Source organism: Nerophis ophidion, linkage group LG04 (genome assembly GCF_033978795.1).
Source record: "Nerophis ophidion isolate RoL-2023_Sa linkage group LG04, RoL_Noph_v1.0, whole genome shotgun sequence".
Classification (NCBI taxonomy): Eukaryota; Metazoa; Chordata; class Actinopteri; order Syngnathiformes; family Syngnathidae; genus Nerophis; species Nerophis ophidion.
Genome location: NC_084614.1, coordinates 23720713 through 23733769, shown reverse-complemented (window position 1 = coordinate 23733769; position 13057 = coordinate 23720713). Strand labels below are relative to the sequence as shown.

At 39.9% G+C, this 13057-nt stretch overlaps 3 protein-coding genes across 4 annotated transcripts in view; all 3 read left to right on the top strand.

Moving 5' to 3' along the window:
* si:dkey-266f7.9 (uncharacterized protein LOC100006223 homolog) overlaps positions 1 to 6094 on the top strand; it is a 28420-nt gene extending 22326 nt beyond the window's left edge. Inside the window, exon 4 of the mRNA XM_061897534.1 lies at positions 5704 to 6094. Coding sequence (XP_061753518.1) covers positions 5704 to 6006 — 303 coding nt within the window. The 3' untranslated portion in view covers positions 6007 to 6094. The remainder of the gene's footprint in view (positions 1 to 5703) is intronic.
* On the top strand, positions 1179 to 3016 carry LOC133551145 (uncharacterized). The gene has a single exon (XM_061897533.1). It carries the CDS (start codon positions 1232 to 1234, stop codon positions 2855 to 2857), a length of 1626 nt encoding a protein of 541 aa, XP_061753517.1. The 5' UTR covers positions 1179 to 1231; the 3' UTR covers positions 2858 to 3016.
* A 2429-nt stretch (positions 6095 to 8523) lies between the features above and the next one.
* Positions 8524 to 11613, top strand: LOC133551144 (transmembrane protein 272-like). 2 transcript variants are annotated; one of them, XM_061897530.1, is made up of 6 exons: positions 8524 to 8660; positions 9174 to 9216; positions 9301 to 9351; positions 9426 to 9617; positions 9732 to 9950; positions 10871 to 11613. In XM_061897530.1, the coding sequence occupies exons 2-6, from the start codon at positions 9174 to 9176 to the stop codon at positions 11131 to 11133; spliced, it is 768 nt and encodes a 255-aa protein (XP_061753514.1). In that variant the 5' UTR covers positions 8524 to 8660; the 3' UTR covers positions 11134 to 11613. The 2 variants fall into 2 exon arrangements, with proteins under 2 accessions (XP_061753514.1, XP_061753516.1); XM_061897532.1 differs by lacking the exon at positions 9174 to 9216.
* The last annotated feature ends 1444 nt before the right edge of the window (positions 11614 to 13057 follow it).

Here is a 13057-nt window from a genome sequence, read left to right as displayed (position 1 = left end):
ATAGAATATGTTATAGGGGTTGATTATAAATGGAAAATAGAATAGGGTCTGATCTTGTAGTGCAGATATAGAATGTACAACAATGACAGCAAATCAAAAGAAATATAAACCCCGTTTCCATATGAGTTGGGAAATTGTGTTAGATGTAAATATAAACGGAATACAATGATTTGCAAATCCTTTTCAACCCATATTTAGTTGAATATGCTACAAAGACAACATATTTGATGTTCAAACTGATAAACTTTTTTTTTTTGGCAAACAATCATTAACTTTAGAATTTGATGCCAGCCATACGTGACAAAAAAGTTGGGAAAGGTGGCAATAAATACTGATAAAGTTGAGGAATATTCATCAAACACTTATTTGGAACATCCCACAGGTGTGCAGGCTAATTGGGAACGGGTGGGTGCCATGATTGGGTATAAAAACAGCTTCCATGATATGCTAAGTCATTCACAAACAAGGATGGGGCGATGGTCACCAATTTGTAAGCAAATTGTCGAACAGTTTTAGAACAACATTTCTCAACGAGCTGTTGCAAGGACTTTAGGGATTTTACCATCTACGGTCCGTAAAATCATCAAAAGGTTCAGAGATTCTGGAGAAATCACTGCACATAAGCGATGATATTACGGACCTTTGTTCCCTCAGGCTGTACTGCATCAAAAACCGACATCAGTGTGTAAAAGATATCACCACATGGGCTCAGGAACACTTCATAAAACCACTGTCAGTAACTACAATTGGTCGCTACATCAGTAAGTGCAAGTTAAAACTCTACTATGCAAAGCCAAACCCATTTACAACAACACCCAGAAACGCCGCCGGCTTCTCTGGGCCCGAGCTCATCTACGATGGACTGATGCAAAGTGGAAAAGTGTTCTGTGGTCTGACGAGACCACATTTCAAATTATATTTGGAAACTGTGGACGTGGTGTCCTCCGGAACTAAGAGGAAAATAACCATCCGGATTGTTACAGGCGCAAAGTTGAAAAGCCAGCATCTGTGATGGTATGGGGGCCGTCTACGGAGCAGACGCCAGCGGTGTGATCGGAAACGCGGATGCCGAGCGGGGCTAAAAACAAAGCAGAAGGCTAATCCCCACAGAACACCACTTTCCTCCATCCCGAAGACGGATTTAGATGGAAAATGCGAGACTACTGGTCTGGGTAAGGAGTCAGTTAAATTAGAACAAGTTTTTTCTGCTTTGAGTGTTTCAGAGTTGGACATGTGTCTTACTGAGGTGGCTAACTATGATGCGTGCAGTTTATCAAAGCAACAAACAAACAATCGGAAAATCCCCGTTACTGAGGTGGCTAACCATGATGCGTGCAGTTTATCAAAGCAACAAACAAACAATCGGAAAATCCCCGTTACTGAGGTGGCTAACTATGATGCGTGCAGTTTATCAAAGCAACAAACAAACAATCGGAAAATCCCCGTTACTGAGGTGGCTAACCATGATGCGTGCAGTTTATCAAAGCAACAATCAAACAATCGGAAAATTCCTGTCGTATCAATTCCTAGATATGGTCGTAACTATACTAAATGCACTGGGCATAATAAACACAACATTATTAATATTGCTACTACGGATAATTTGATCAAAAATTCCCTGAAACAGCCCACTACCTATAATATAGGTTTTTTAAACATAAGATCATTGTCTCCTAAAACGTTGTTAGTTAATGATATTATCAGAGACAACAATCTTAACGTCATCGGTCTCAGCGAAACCTGGCTTAAACCAAACGACTTTTTTGCGCTAAATGAGGCATGTCCTCCTAACTTTACACATGCGCATATTGCCCGTCCGCTTAAAAGGGGTGGGGGGGTCGCACTAATATACAACGAAAACTTTAACCTTAGTCCTAACATAAATAATAAATATAAATCGTTTGAGGTGCTTACTATGAGGTCTGTCACACCGCTGCCTCTACACCTGGCTGTTATCTACCGCCCCCCAGGGCCCTATTCGGACTTTATTAATGAATTCTCAGAGTTCGTTGCTGATCTAGTGACACACGCCGATAATATAATCATAATGGGGGACTTTAATATCCATATGAATACCCCATCGGACCCACCGTGCGTAGCGCTCCAGACTGTAATTGATAGCTGTGGTCTCACACAAATAATAAATGAACCCACGCATCGCAACGGTAATACAATAGACCTAGTGCTTGTCAGGGGCATCACCGTTTCCAAAGTTACGATACTCCCGTATACTAAAGTATTGTCCGATCATTACCTTATAAAATTCGAGGTTCAGACGCATGTTCGTCAAACTAATAATAATAATAACTGCTATAGCAGCCGCAACATTAATACAGCCACAACGACAACTCTTGCTGACCTACTGCCCTCGGTAATGGCACCATTCCCAAAGTATGTGGGCTTTATTGATAACCTCACTAACAACTTTAACGACGCCCTGCGCGAAACCATTGATAACATAGCACCGCTAAAGTTAAAAAAGGCTCCAAAAAAGCGCACCCCGTGGTTTACAGAAGAAACTAGAGCTCAGAAATTATTATGTAGAAAGCTGGAACGCAAATGGCGCACGACTAAACTTGAGGTGCACCATCAAGCATGGAGTGATGGTTTAATAACTTATAAACGCATGCTTACCTTAGCTAAAGCTAAATATTACTCAAATCTCATCCACCGTAATAAAAACGATCCTAAATTTTTGTTTAGTACGGTAGCATCGCTAACCCAACAAGGGACTCCTTCCAGTAGCTCAACCCACTCAGCTGATGACTTTATGCAATTCTTTAGTAAGAAAATTGAAGTCATTAGAAAGGAGATTAAAGACAATGCGTCCCAGCTACAACGGAGTTCTATTAACTGACACGATTGTATATACGGCGGATACTGCCCTCCAAAATAGTTTCTCTCGTTTTGAGGAAATAACATTAGAGGAATTGTTACAACGTGTAAATGGAATAAAACAGACAACATGTTTACTTGACCCTCTTCCTGGGAAACTGATCAAGGAGCTCTTTGTATTATTAGGTCCATCAGTGCTAAATATTATAAACTTATCACTCTCCTCGGGCACTGTTCCCCTAGCATTCAAAAAAGCGGTTATTCATCCTCTTCTTAAAAGACCTAACCTCGATCCTGACCTCATGGTAAATTACCGACCGGTGTCTCACCTTCCCTTTATTTCAAAAATCCTTGAAAAAATTGTTGCGGAGCAGTTAAATGAACACTTAGCGTCTAACAATCTATGTGAAACCTTTCAATCCGGTTTCAGGGCAAATCACTCCACGGAGACAGCCCTCGCAAAAATGACTAATGATCTATTGCTAACGATGGATTCTGATGCGTCATCTATGTTGCTGCTCCTCGATCTTAGCGCTGCTTTCGATACCGTCGATCATAATATTTTATTAGAACGTATCAAAACACGAATTGGTATGTCAGACTTAGCCCTGTCTTGGTTTAACTCTTATCTTACTGATAGGATGCAGTGTGTCTCCCATAACAATGTGACCTCGGACTACGTTAAGGTAACGTGTGGAGTTCCCCAGGGTTCAGTCCTTGGCCCTGCACTCTTCAGCATCTACATGCTGCCGCTAGGTGACATCATACGCAAATACGGTATTAGCTTTCACTGTTATGCTGATGACACCCAACTCTACATGCCCCTAAAGCTGACCAACACGCCGGATTGTAGTCAGCTGGAGGCGTGTCTTAATGAAATTAAACAATGGATGTCCGCTAACTTTTTGCAACTCAACGCCAAAAAAACGGAAATGCTGATTATCGGTCCTGCTAGACACCGAACTCTATTTAATAATACAACTCTAATATTTGACAACCAAACAATTAAACAAGGCGACACGGTAAAGAATCTGGGTGTTATCTTTGACCCAACTCTCTCCTTTGAGGCACACATTAAAAGCGTTACTAAAACGGCCTTCATTCATCTCCGTAACATCGCTAAAATTCGCTCCATTCTGTCCACTAAAGACGCTGAGATCATTATCCATGCGTTTGTTACGTCTCGCCTCGACTACTGTAACGTATTATTTTCGGGTCTCCCCATGTCTAGCATTAAAAGATTACAGTTGGTACAAAATGCGGCTGCTAGACTTTTGACAAGAACAAGAAAGTTTGATCACATTACGCCTGTACTGGCTCACCTGCACTGGCTTCCTGTGCACTTAAGATGTGACTTTAAGGTTTTACTACTTACGTATAAAATACTACACGGTCTAGCTCCATCTTATCTTGCCGATTGTATTGTACCATATGTCCCGGCAAGAAATCTGCGTTCAAAGGACTCCGGCTTATTAGTGATTCCCAAAGCCCAAAAAAAGTCTGCGGGCTATAGAGCATTTTCCGTTCGGGCTCCAGTACTCTGGAATACCCTCCCGGTAACAGTTCGCGATGCCACCTCAGTAGAAGCATTTAAGTCTCACCTTAAAACTCATTTGTATACTCTAGCCTTTAAATAGACTCCCTTTTTAGACCAGTTGATCTGCCGTTTCTTTTCTTTTTCTTCTATGTCCCACTCTCCCGTGTGGAGGGGGTCCGGTCCGATCCGGTGGCCATGTACTGCTCGCCTGTGTATCGGCTGGGGACATCTCTGCGCTGCTGGTCCGCCTACGCTTGGGATGGTTTCCTGCTGGCTCCGCTGTGAACGGGACTCTCGCTGCTGTGTCTTGGATCCTCTTTGGACTGGACTCTCGCGACTGTGTTGTATCCATTGTGGATTGAACTTTCACAGTATCCTGTTAGATCCGCTCGACATCCATTGCTTTCCTCCTCTCTAAGGTTCTCATAGTCATCATTGTCACCGACGTCCCACTGGGTCATTATTGTCACCAATGTCCCACTGGGTGTGAGCTTTCCTTGCCCTTATGTGGGCCTACCGAGGATGTCGTGGTGGTTTGTGCAGCCCTTTGAGACACTAGTGATTTAGGGCTATATAAGTAAACATTGATTGATTGATTGATTGATTAGTACCCAAGGCATTCGTAACTTACACATCTGTGAAGACACCATTAATTCTGAAAGGTCCATACAGGTTTTGGAACAACATATGTTGTCATCCAAGCAACGTTATCATGGATGCCCCTGTTTATTTCAGCAAAACAATGCCAAGCCACGTGTTACAACAGCGTGGCTTCGTAGTAAAAGAGTGCGGGTACTTTCCTGGCCCGCCTGCAGTCCAGACCTGTCTCCCATCGAAAATGTGTGGCGATTCATGAAGCGTAAAATACGACAAGAAGAACTGTTGAACAACTTAAACTGTACATCAAGCAAGAATGGTGAATAATTCGACTTTCAAAGCTTCAACAATTAGTTTCCTCAGTTCCCAAACGTTTATTGAGTGTTTTTAAAAGAAAATGTGATGTAACACAGTGGTTAACATGCCTTTTCCCAACTACTTTGGCACGTGTTGCAGCCATGAAATTCTAAGTTAATTATTATTTGCAAAAATATTAAAGTTTATGAGTTTGAACATCAAATATCTTGTCTTTGTAGTGCATTCAACTGAATATGGGTTGAAAGGGATTTGCAAATCATTGTATTCCGTTTATATTTACATCTACCACAATTTCCCTACTCATATGGAAACGGGGTTTGTAGAAGCCCAGTTCAGCACGGATGGCAAACGTGTGAAAGTTAAGCATCATGTATCATTTTCGCCTTGCACTGTTAAGATAGCTCTGTTTCTGCCAGGTTACCACGCTTGGCCAAGTGACCGAGAAGTGGCAGAGCGTTTATGATCACCTGGAGACCGCACCTGTTGGCGACATGGCCCAGATTTATCTCACCTACAGCAGCGGCGCTGGCTTGTTTGCATTCCCCAGGGCTGTGGCCCAACGCATCAATCCTAAACTCTATGACTACCTGAGGGAGAAGACCAACCTCCTGAACCAACGTTTTGGAATCATATGCATGGACTTCCCGGCTGCACCCATTATTGAAAGCATCATTAACTTCCAGCTGAAGAATGAGGGAGAAAAACAATTCATAGTTTGACCTTTAACAGTGTCTTTCACTCAAAATTTAAAAAGCATAAAAATTCACAAGTTTGTCTGTGTTTTGTGCCAATAAATTAATAAACAAGTCTGGTGTACTGTCATCCTCAAATATGTCCTTTTTAAATTTTGTAGGTTTAGGCCTGGGATCGGCAACCCGCGACTCTAGAGCCACATGCGACTCTTTAGTGCGGCCCTAGTGGCTCTCTGGAGCTTTTTCAAAAATTTATTAAAATAGAAGAAATTGGGGGAAAAAAATATTTGTTGTATTAATATGGTTTCTGTAGGACAGGGGTCACCAAGGCGGTGCCTGCGGGCACCAGGTAGCTCGCTGGCCTGTTCAAAAAATAACTCAAATAGCAGCACTTACCAGTGAGCTGCCTCTATTTTTCAAATTGTATTTATTTACTAGCAAGCTGGTCTCGCTTCGCTCAACATTTTTAATTCTAAGAGAGACAAAACTCAAATAGAAATTGAAAATCCAAGAAAATATTTTAAAGACTTGGTCCTCACTTGTTTAAATAAATTCATTTATTTTTTTACTTTGCTTCCTATATCTTTCAGAAAGACAATTTTAGAGAAAAAATACAACCTTAAAAATGATTCTAGGATTTTTAAACACATATACCTTTTTTACCTTTTAAATTCCTTCCTCTTCTTTCCTGACAATTGAAATCAATGTTCAAGTATTTTTTTTTTATTGTAAAGAATAATAAATACATTTTAATTTAATTATTAATTTTAGCTTCTGTTTTTTCGACGAATAATATTTGTGAAACATTTCTTCAAACTTATGATGATTAAAATAAAATTAAAATATTCTGGCAAATCTAGAAAATCTGTAGAATCAAATTTAAATCTTATTTCAAAGTATTTTCAATTTCTTTTAAAATTTTGGTTCTGGAAAATCTAGAAGAAATAATGATTTGTCTTTGTTAGAAATATAGCTTGGTCCAATTTGTTATATATTCTAACAAAGTGCAGATTGGATTTTAACCTATTTAAAACATGTCATCAAAATTCTAAAATTAATCTTAATCAGAAAAAATTTCTGATGATGTTCCATAAATTCTTTTTTTAATTTTTTCAAAAAGATTCGAATTAGCTAGTTTTTCTCTTCATTTTTTTCGGTTGAATTTTGAATTTTAAAAGGTTGAAATTGAAGATAAACTATGTTTCAAAATTTAATTTTAATTTTTTTCATGTCTTCTCCTCTTTTAAACCGTTCAAATAAGTGTTTTTTTCATAATTTATTCCCTACAAAAAACCTTCCGTAAAGGAAAAAAATTGTACGACGGAATGACAGATAGGAATACCATTTATATATATATATATAAATTGAGCAAATTGGCTATTTCTGGTAATTTATTTAAGTGTGTATCAAACTGGTAGCCCTTCGCATTAATCAGTACCCAAGAAGTAGCTATTGGTTTCAAAAAGGTTGGTGAACCCCTGCTGTAGGGGGACACACATGACACAAACATTACAAATTGTAGGAGAGCCCACTTTTTATTATGTTTGTTTATGCTTCACTAATGAGAGTATTTGGCGAGCGCCATTTTGTTTTGCAGTCCATGAACTCACCGTAGTTGTGTGGACTGTGACGCAACAATTTGTTTACATGTACATTTTTCTCCTTTGCTGCCCCAGTAAGACATGTTTTGTGCTACTCCTTCTTTGTCACATTTTGTCCACCAAACTTTTTATGCTGTGGTTGTGTTGCACAAAGGTAATCTTTGCTATTGTTACTGACTTGTTGAAGTGCTAATCAGGCATATTTGGTCAGTGCATGACTGCAAGCTAATTGATGCTAACATGCTATTTAGGGTAGCTGTATGTACATATTGCATCTTTATGCCTCATTTGATATGTATGTAGTTATATTTATACATCTCTGTATTTAATTTATATTTGCAGGTCATGACACATTATCTCTATGACGGTTGTTTTTGTGCCATGTTGTTCCAGACCAAGGCAAAGTTTGCCGAGCTTGCCAAGTATTGTAATAAATCCATTAGAAGAAGGCAACCTGCCGTTTCCTATAACTTGGACAAACATATTTATTTGGCCATTGAAAGCCAGTCATTTCCAGGAGTTATCTCACCTTCTGAGAAGCGTCTGTTTTACTGATGTTTTCCAATCTTGTAAAAAATGTAGAATAAATAACAACATTACAACATTTCTGTCAATGAAGATTTGCGTCAACCTCTGACACAGTCATTTTGATAGTAGGCTAATGTAATACAAGCACTTACATCATTTGTTGCCTTCAATATAAGACTTATATACGGTGTTTAATTTTTTGTGGCTCCAGACAGATTTGATTTTGTATTTCAACATGTAATAATTTTAAAATGGCTATTTCAAAATTTTGGGTTGCCGACCACTTGGTTAGGCTTTGAATAAACCAACTACTTATCCACAATTACACATTTTTTTGCATATTCAAGCAATACAGGTTTGTTTCTACCATTCAGATTGTACGCCCACTTCCCACCTTACAAAAAGTACATGCAAGAGCGCCATGCTCATGACTAGATACAACCAGCATTTCCTTTCTTGTGACACATCGTGTCGGCACATCTTGAGCGCTAAACAGCAGAGTTGTGCAAAGCCGACCGATGAAGAAAACTGCTTCGTTCAAAGCGGAAAAAGGTAAAATAAGATACACTCTTACTGCACGGTGACTCTTTTATTTCCTGCTATTAATTTATTTATCTTTTTAGTCACAGTATATCACACCTCTGATTTTTGATTAATCGCCATTAGATTACTTGCTTGCATAATTCAAATGAACTTATTAAAATGACCATGAAATTTCGACACATGAGCAGTTTTATTGTAAAAATGTTATATATGAGCATCTTAAAAATATTTTACTTGATCATTTAATTTCTTAAAACTTGGTAACAGTTTTAGCTCAAGTACATTTGAGGTTTATTTTGAAGTAAAATTTGCAAGTGTATCTACACCAACCACAGTCTCCTCATCTTGGCGGTTGCATTGGCCTGATCACTGACTTTATCAACCATTCACGGTTGAAGTGAAGGAGCATGTGCAGACAAGCAAAATTTTGTGGTTAATCAGTGTTTTAAAATGATTAATGCAATCATATTTGAGGTTGATTATTTGCACGAGTTATTGTTTTAAATTGTGCTGTCTGCACAGATGGACCACACACGTCAAAGTGAAGTCCAGGTTTCGTCCATTGGTTAGACATCTTTTTTAAATAGCCATCTTTCTGAGGTGTTGAACAGTAAATGTTAATTATCAAAATGACATCCCTCTTTTGCAGTTGTGGTGAATATAATATGGTGGATGGTGATGATAGCAGGCATCAGCTTGGGTAGGTGACCTTACAGCTTCCACTTCCAAACACATGTATTTCAACATTTATTGGCATTATTTTTGGCTTCACAGGGGCCATACACGTCGGTTTGTGCCCGGTGCAACCCAACATCCCGGTGTACCTCACGGTACTGGGAGTGTCCAGCCTCCTTTCTCTGTGCGTCACCTACTGCAGGTGCGTCTGGGACGGCGGCGTGATGAAGGTTGCGAGCTCGCTCTTCATGACCCTGCTGCATCTCTTCACTCTCTGCTGGTTCATTGCAGGTGTGAACTGAAAATACACACCCTCACACTGCCAGGATTCTGCCAATATTTTTTGCAAAACTAAACCCTTATTTCTCCAAATATAAACGTATCACCATTTTGTGACCATTGCAGGCACACACTGGATTTACAGTGTCTATCCACCCAGCTCCACACCAGGGGATGCTCAGTACTGCCACAAAACAACCTACCAGTTTGCTTTTGTGGTCACCACAATGCTGTGGGGTGCCATGATGCTTACCCTGCTCTGCGGCGGTTGCCTACTCCTGTTCACCTGCTGCACAACAGTAACGGCAAGATGCAGATTGACACCCGGCTGCAGTACCTCCTACGGTACTACTTCTCTTCTGGGTGACACTGCGCACGCTGTCTGATAACACTGTAATAAGGCGCTTTTGGTAGCCATCCACAAGCTTCTGCTTACATTTTTGAACACAAAATTGCTGCAATTCAGCTAAATGTGTTGCTTTTCTAACATGGACTTGTTTCTTCAGCATTGTAGGATAGGATAGGTCTTTATTGTCATTGCACAAGTACAACGAAACTTTGTTTTCAGCACAAACCTGTTCGAGATTAGACAAACAAACAGTGTACAGGGTTACAGAACAAGAACGCTGATGGGTCGCCATAAGGTGCCCCGTAAAAGATGGGAAAAAGGTAAACGCTGGGGAAGGATGAGTAAAAAAATACAATCTAGACTGGGCTCCTAAGGGGGCTCAGTCTGGAGTGGTAAAAAAAACCTTCATAGATAAGCACATATACATATTACAACATGCATCTCGAGATATCTAGCAACAGAGGGAAGGTAGTTTAAGGTCATGGTGGTAGGCCACAGCTCTTCAGGCGCTGACCATCCATTCATCACCCCTACAGGATTTGCGTCGAGGGTGTTGGGTGGAGGTGTGGGGGGTGTATGTGTGGTGTATATTTTTTTGTGGATGTGTGTGTGTGTAAGCCCGCAGTGTGTCTCTGTTCCGCGGCATTGATGTATTGTGCAGTCGCTAGTCCAAAGTCAACAACAACAGGTGTGTGTCCATGAGAGACAAGAAGGGAGTTTGTTGTGTTTTCGCTGCAGTGTCCTTCAGGAGAGTCTCGAAGCCAGGTAAAAAATCCAAGTTAGAATGATTTGTATGCGAGTGAAAATACAATTTGCTTTTCACTCTGAATTGTCTATGACTGGTCCTCAGACCTGCGGGGTAGACAGTCCGATTTAATCCACAATTCTTCCCGCATCCTCCAATCATTTGTGGCAGATTTGGGGTACTTTGAAGACTGCCAGCAACTTCCAATTTGTCGACAAACCAGAGCAACGCTTACTTCAATCAGCAGATGTCCTGTTGTCCTAATTCCGAAAAGGTGGATATGTTCACGTCCTCGACTGCAAAGAGTCGCCAGGCATGCGGCCATCCTTCTTCTCCCAAGAGTCCGTCGTGTGTCCAGCAACAACCGCTTCGCCCCGACAGCAGGTTCCCCCAAACCCAAGATCTTGTCAATTTTGTTGAGGCCAGTTAAATAATTCCAATGTTTAGATTTGGAGAGCAGTGCAAAAAGAGGCAACAAGGAAGTTAAGACAAGACAAAACAAAGAAGCAAGCAGGATAGATAAGGGAGTGTCCACCCTCGATGAGTGCCAGAGAGAAAAAAAAAAAAAAGATCACAAAATTGCTGCAGTTCAGCTAAATGTGTTGCTTTTTTGACTTGGACTTGTTTCTTCAGCATTGTCCACACCTATTAGTCAGGACTTTGGGAAGGCCATTCTAAAACCTTCATTCTATCCTGATTTAGCCATTCCTTTACCACTTTTGACCTGTATTTGGGGTCATTGTCCTGTTCGAAAACTAACTCTGGTCCAGGTGCTCAAATATTGAATACATTATTTGATATGCTCTATTTAATATGACATGTATACAACTGATATTGTTTGTACTTTTTCAATAATCTGTGTGTAATGTTTATTTCTTTAATAAATTGCGGGAGTCTGACTACACAAAGTGTAATTTTGGAATTGTAATTGAATGACATTTAAGACAAATAATATGGTAAAATACACTTCCCTGGGGTGTTTAATTGGGTTCAAGGAACTTTGTCATGTCAGCACACGTGGACGCATTGGCCACCTACACATTTAGTACCTCAGATATTTTTAAATAGGATAAAAAATAGAGTGGGTTATAGCAGTGGTTCTCAAATGGGGGTACGCATACCCCTGGGGGTACTTGAAGGTATGTCAAGGGGTATGTGAGATTTTAAAAAAATATTCTAAAAATAGCAACAATTCAAAAATCCTTTATAAATATATTTATTGAATAATATTTCAACAAAATATGAATGTAAGTTCATAAACTGTGAAAAGAAATTCAACAATGCAATATTCATTTTTATGTTCCATAAATATTGATGCTAAAGATTTCTTTTTTTGTGAAGAAATGTTTAGAATTAAGTTCATGAATCCAGATGGATCTCTATTACAATCCACAAAGAGGGCACTTTAAGTTGATGATTACTTCTATGTGTAGAAATCTTTATTTATAATTAAAATAAACGAGGTGACGACTTGTCCAGGGTGTACCCCGCCTTCCGCCCGATTGTAGCTGAGATAGGCGCCAGCGCCCCCTGCGACCCCAAAAGGGAATAAGCGGTAGGAAATGGATGGATGGAAAATAAATAAATGGGTTGTTCTTGTATAGCGCTTTTCTACCTTCAAGGGTACCCAAAGCGCTGTGACACTACTTCCACATTTACACACACATTCACACACTGATGGAGGGAGCTGCCATGCAAGGCGCTAACCAGCACCCATCAGGAGCAAGGGTGAAGTGCCTTGCTCAGGACACAACGGACGTGACGAGGTTGGTGCTAGGTAGGGATTGAACCAGGGACCCTCGGGTTGCACATGGCCATTCTTTCACTGCACCACTTTCTTTTTCAACAAGTTTTTAGTTATTTTTATATCTTTTTTTCCAAATAGTTCAAGAAAGACCACTACAAATGAGAAATATTTTGCAGTTATACAATTCAATAAATCAGAAACTGATGACACGTGCATTATTTTACTTCTTTATCTCTTTTTTTAAGCAAAAATGCTTTGCTCTGATTAGGGGATACTTGAATTTAAAAAAATTTCACAGGGGGCACATCAATGAAAAAAGGTTGAGAACCACTTGTTTATCGGATAGGTTAATAGGAATAGATTATGAATATAATTAAATAAATGAAAATATGGTGGTCCTGTGGCACAAATAGCACAAACATTTTTAAAAAGGACACAAAAGGCTGTTAAATGTTGTTCTTGTAATACATTGTATTACAATCCATTCAATTATATTACCACTTCTAATTTCTATTGAGCCCTGCGATGAGGTGGCGACTTGTCGAGGGTGTACACCGCCTTCCGCCCGATTGTAGCTGAGATAAGCACCAGCGCCCCCCGCGAACCCAAAG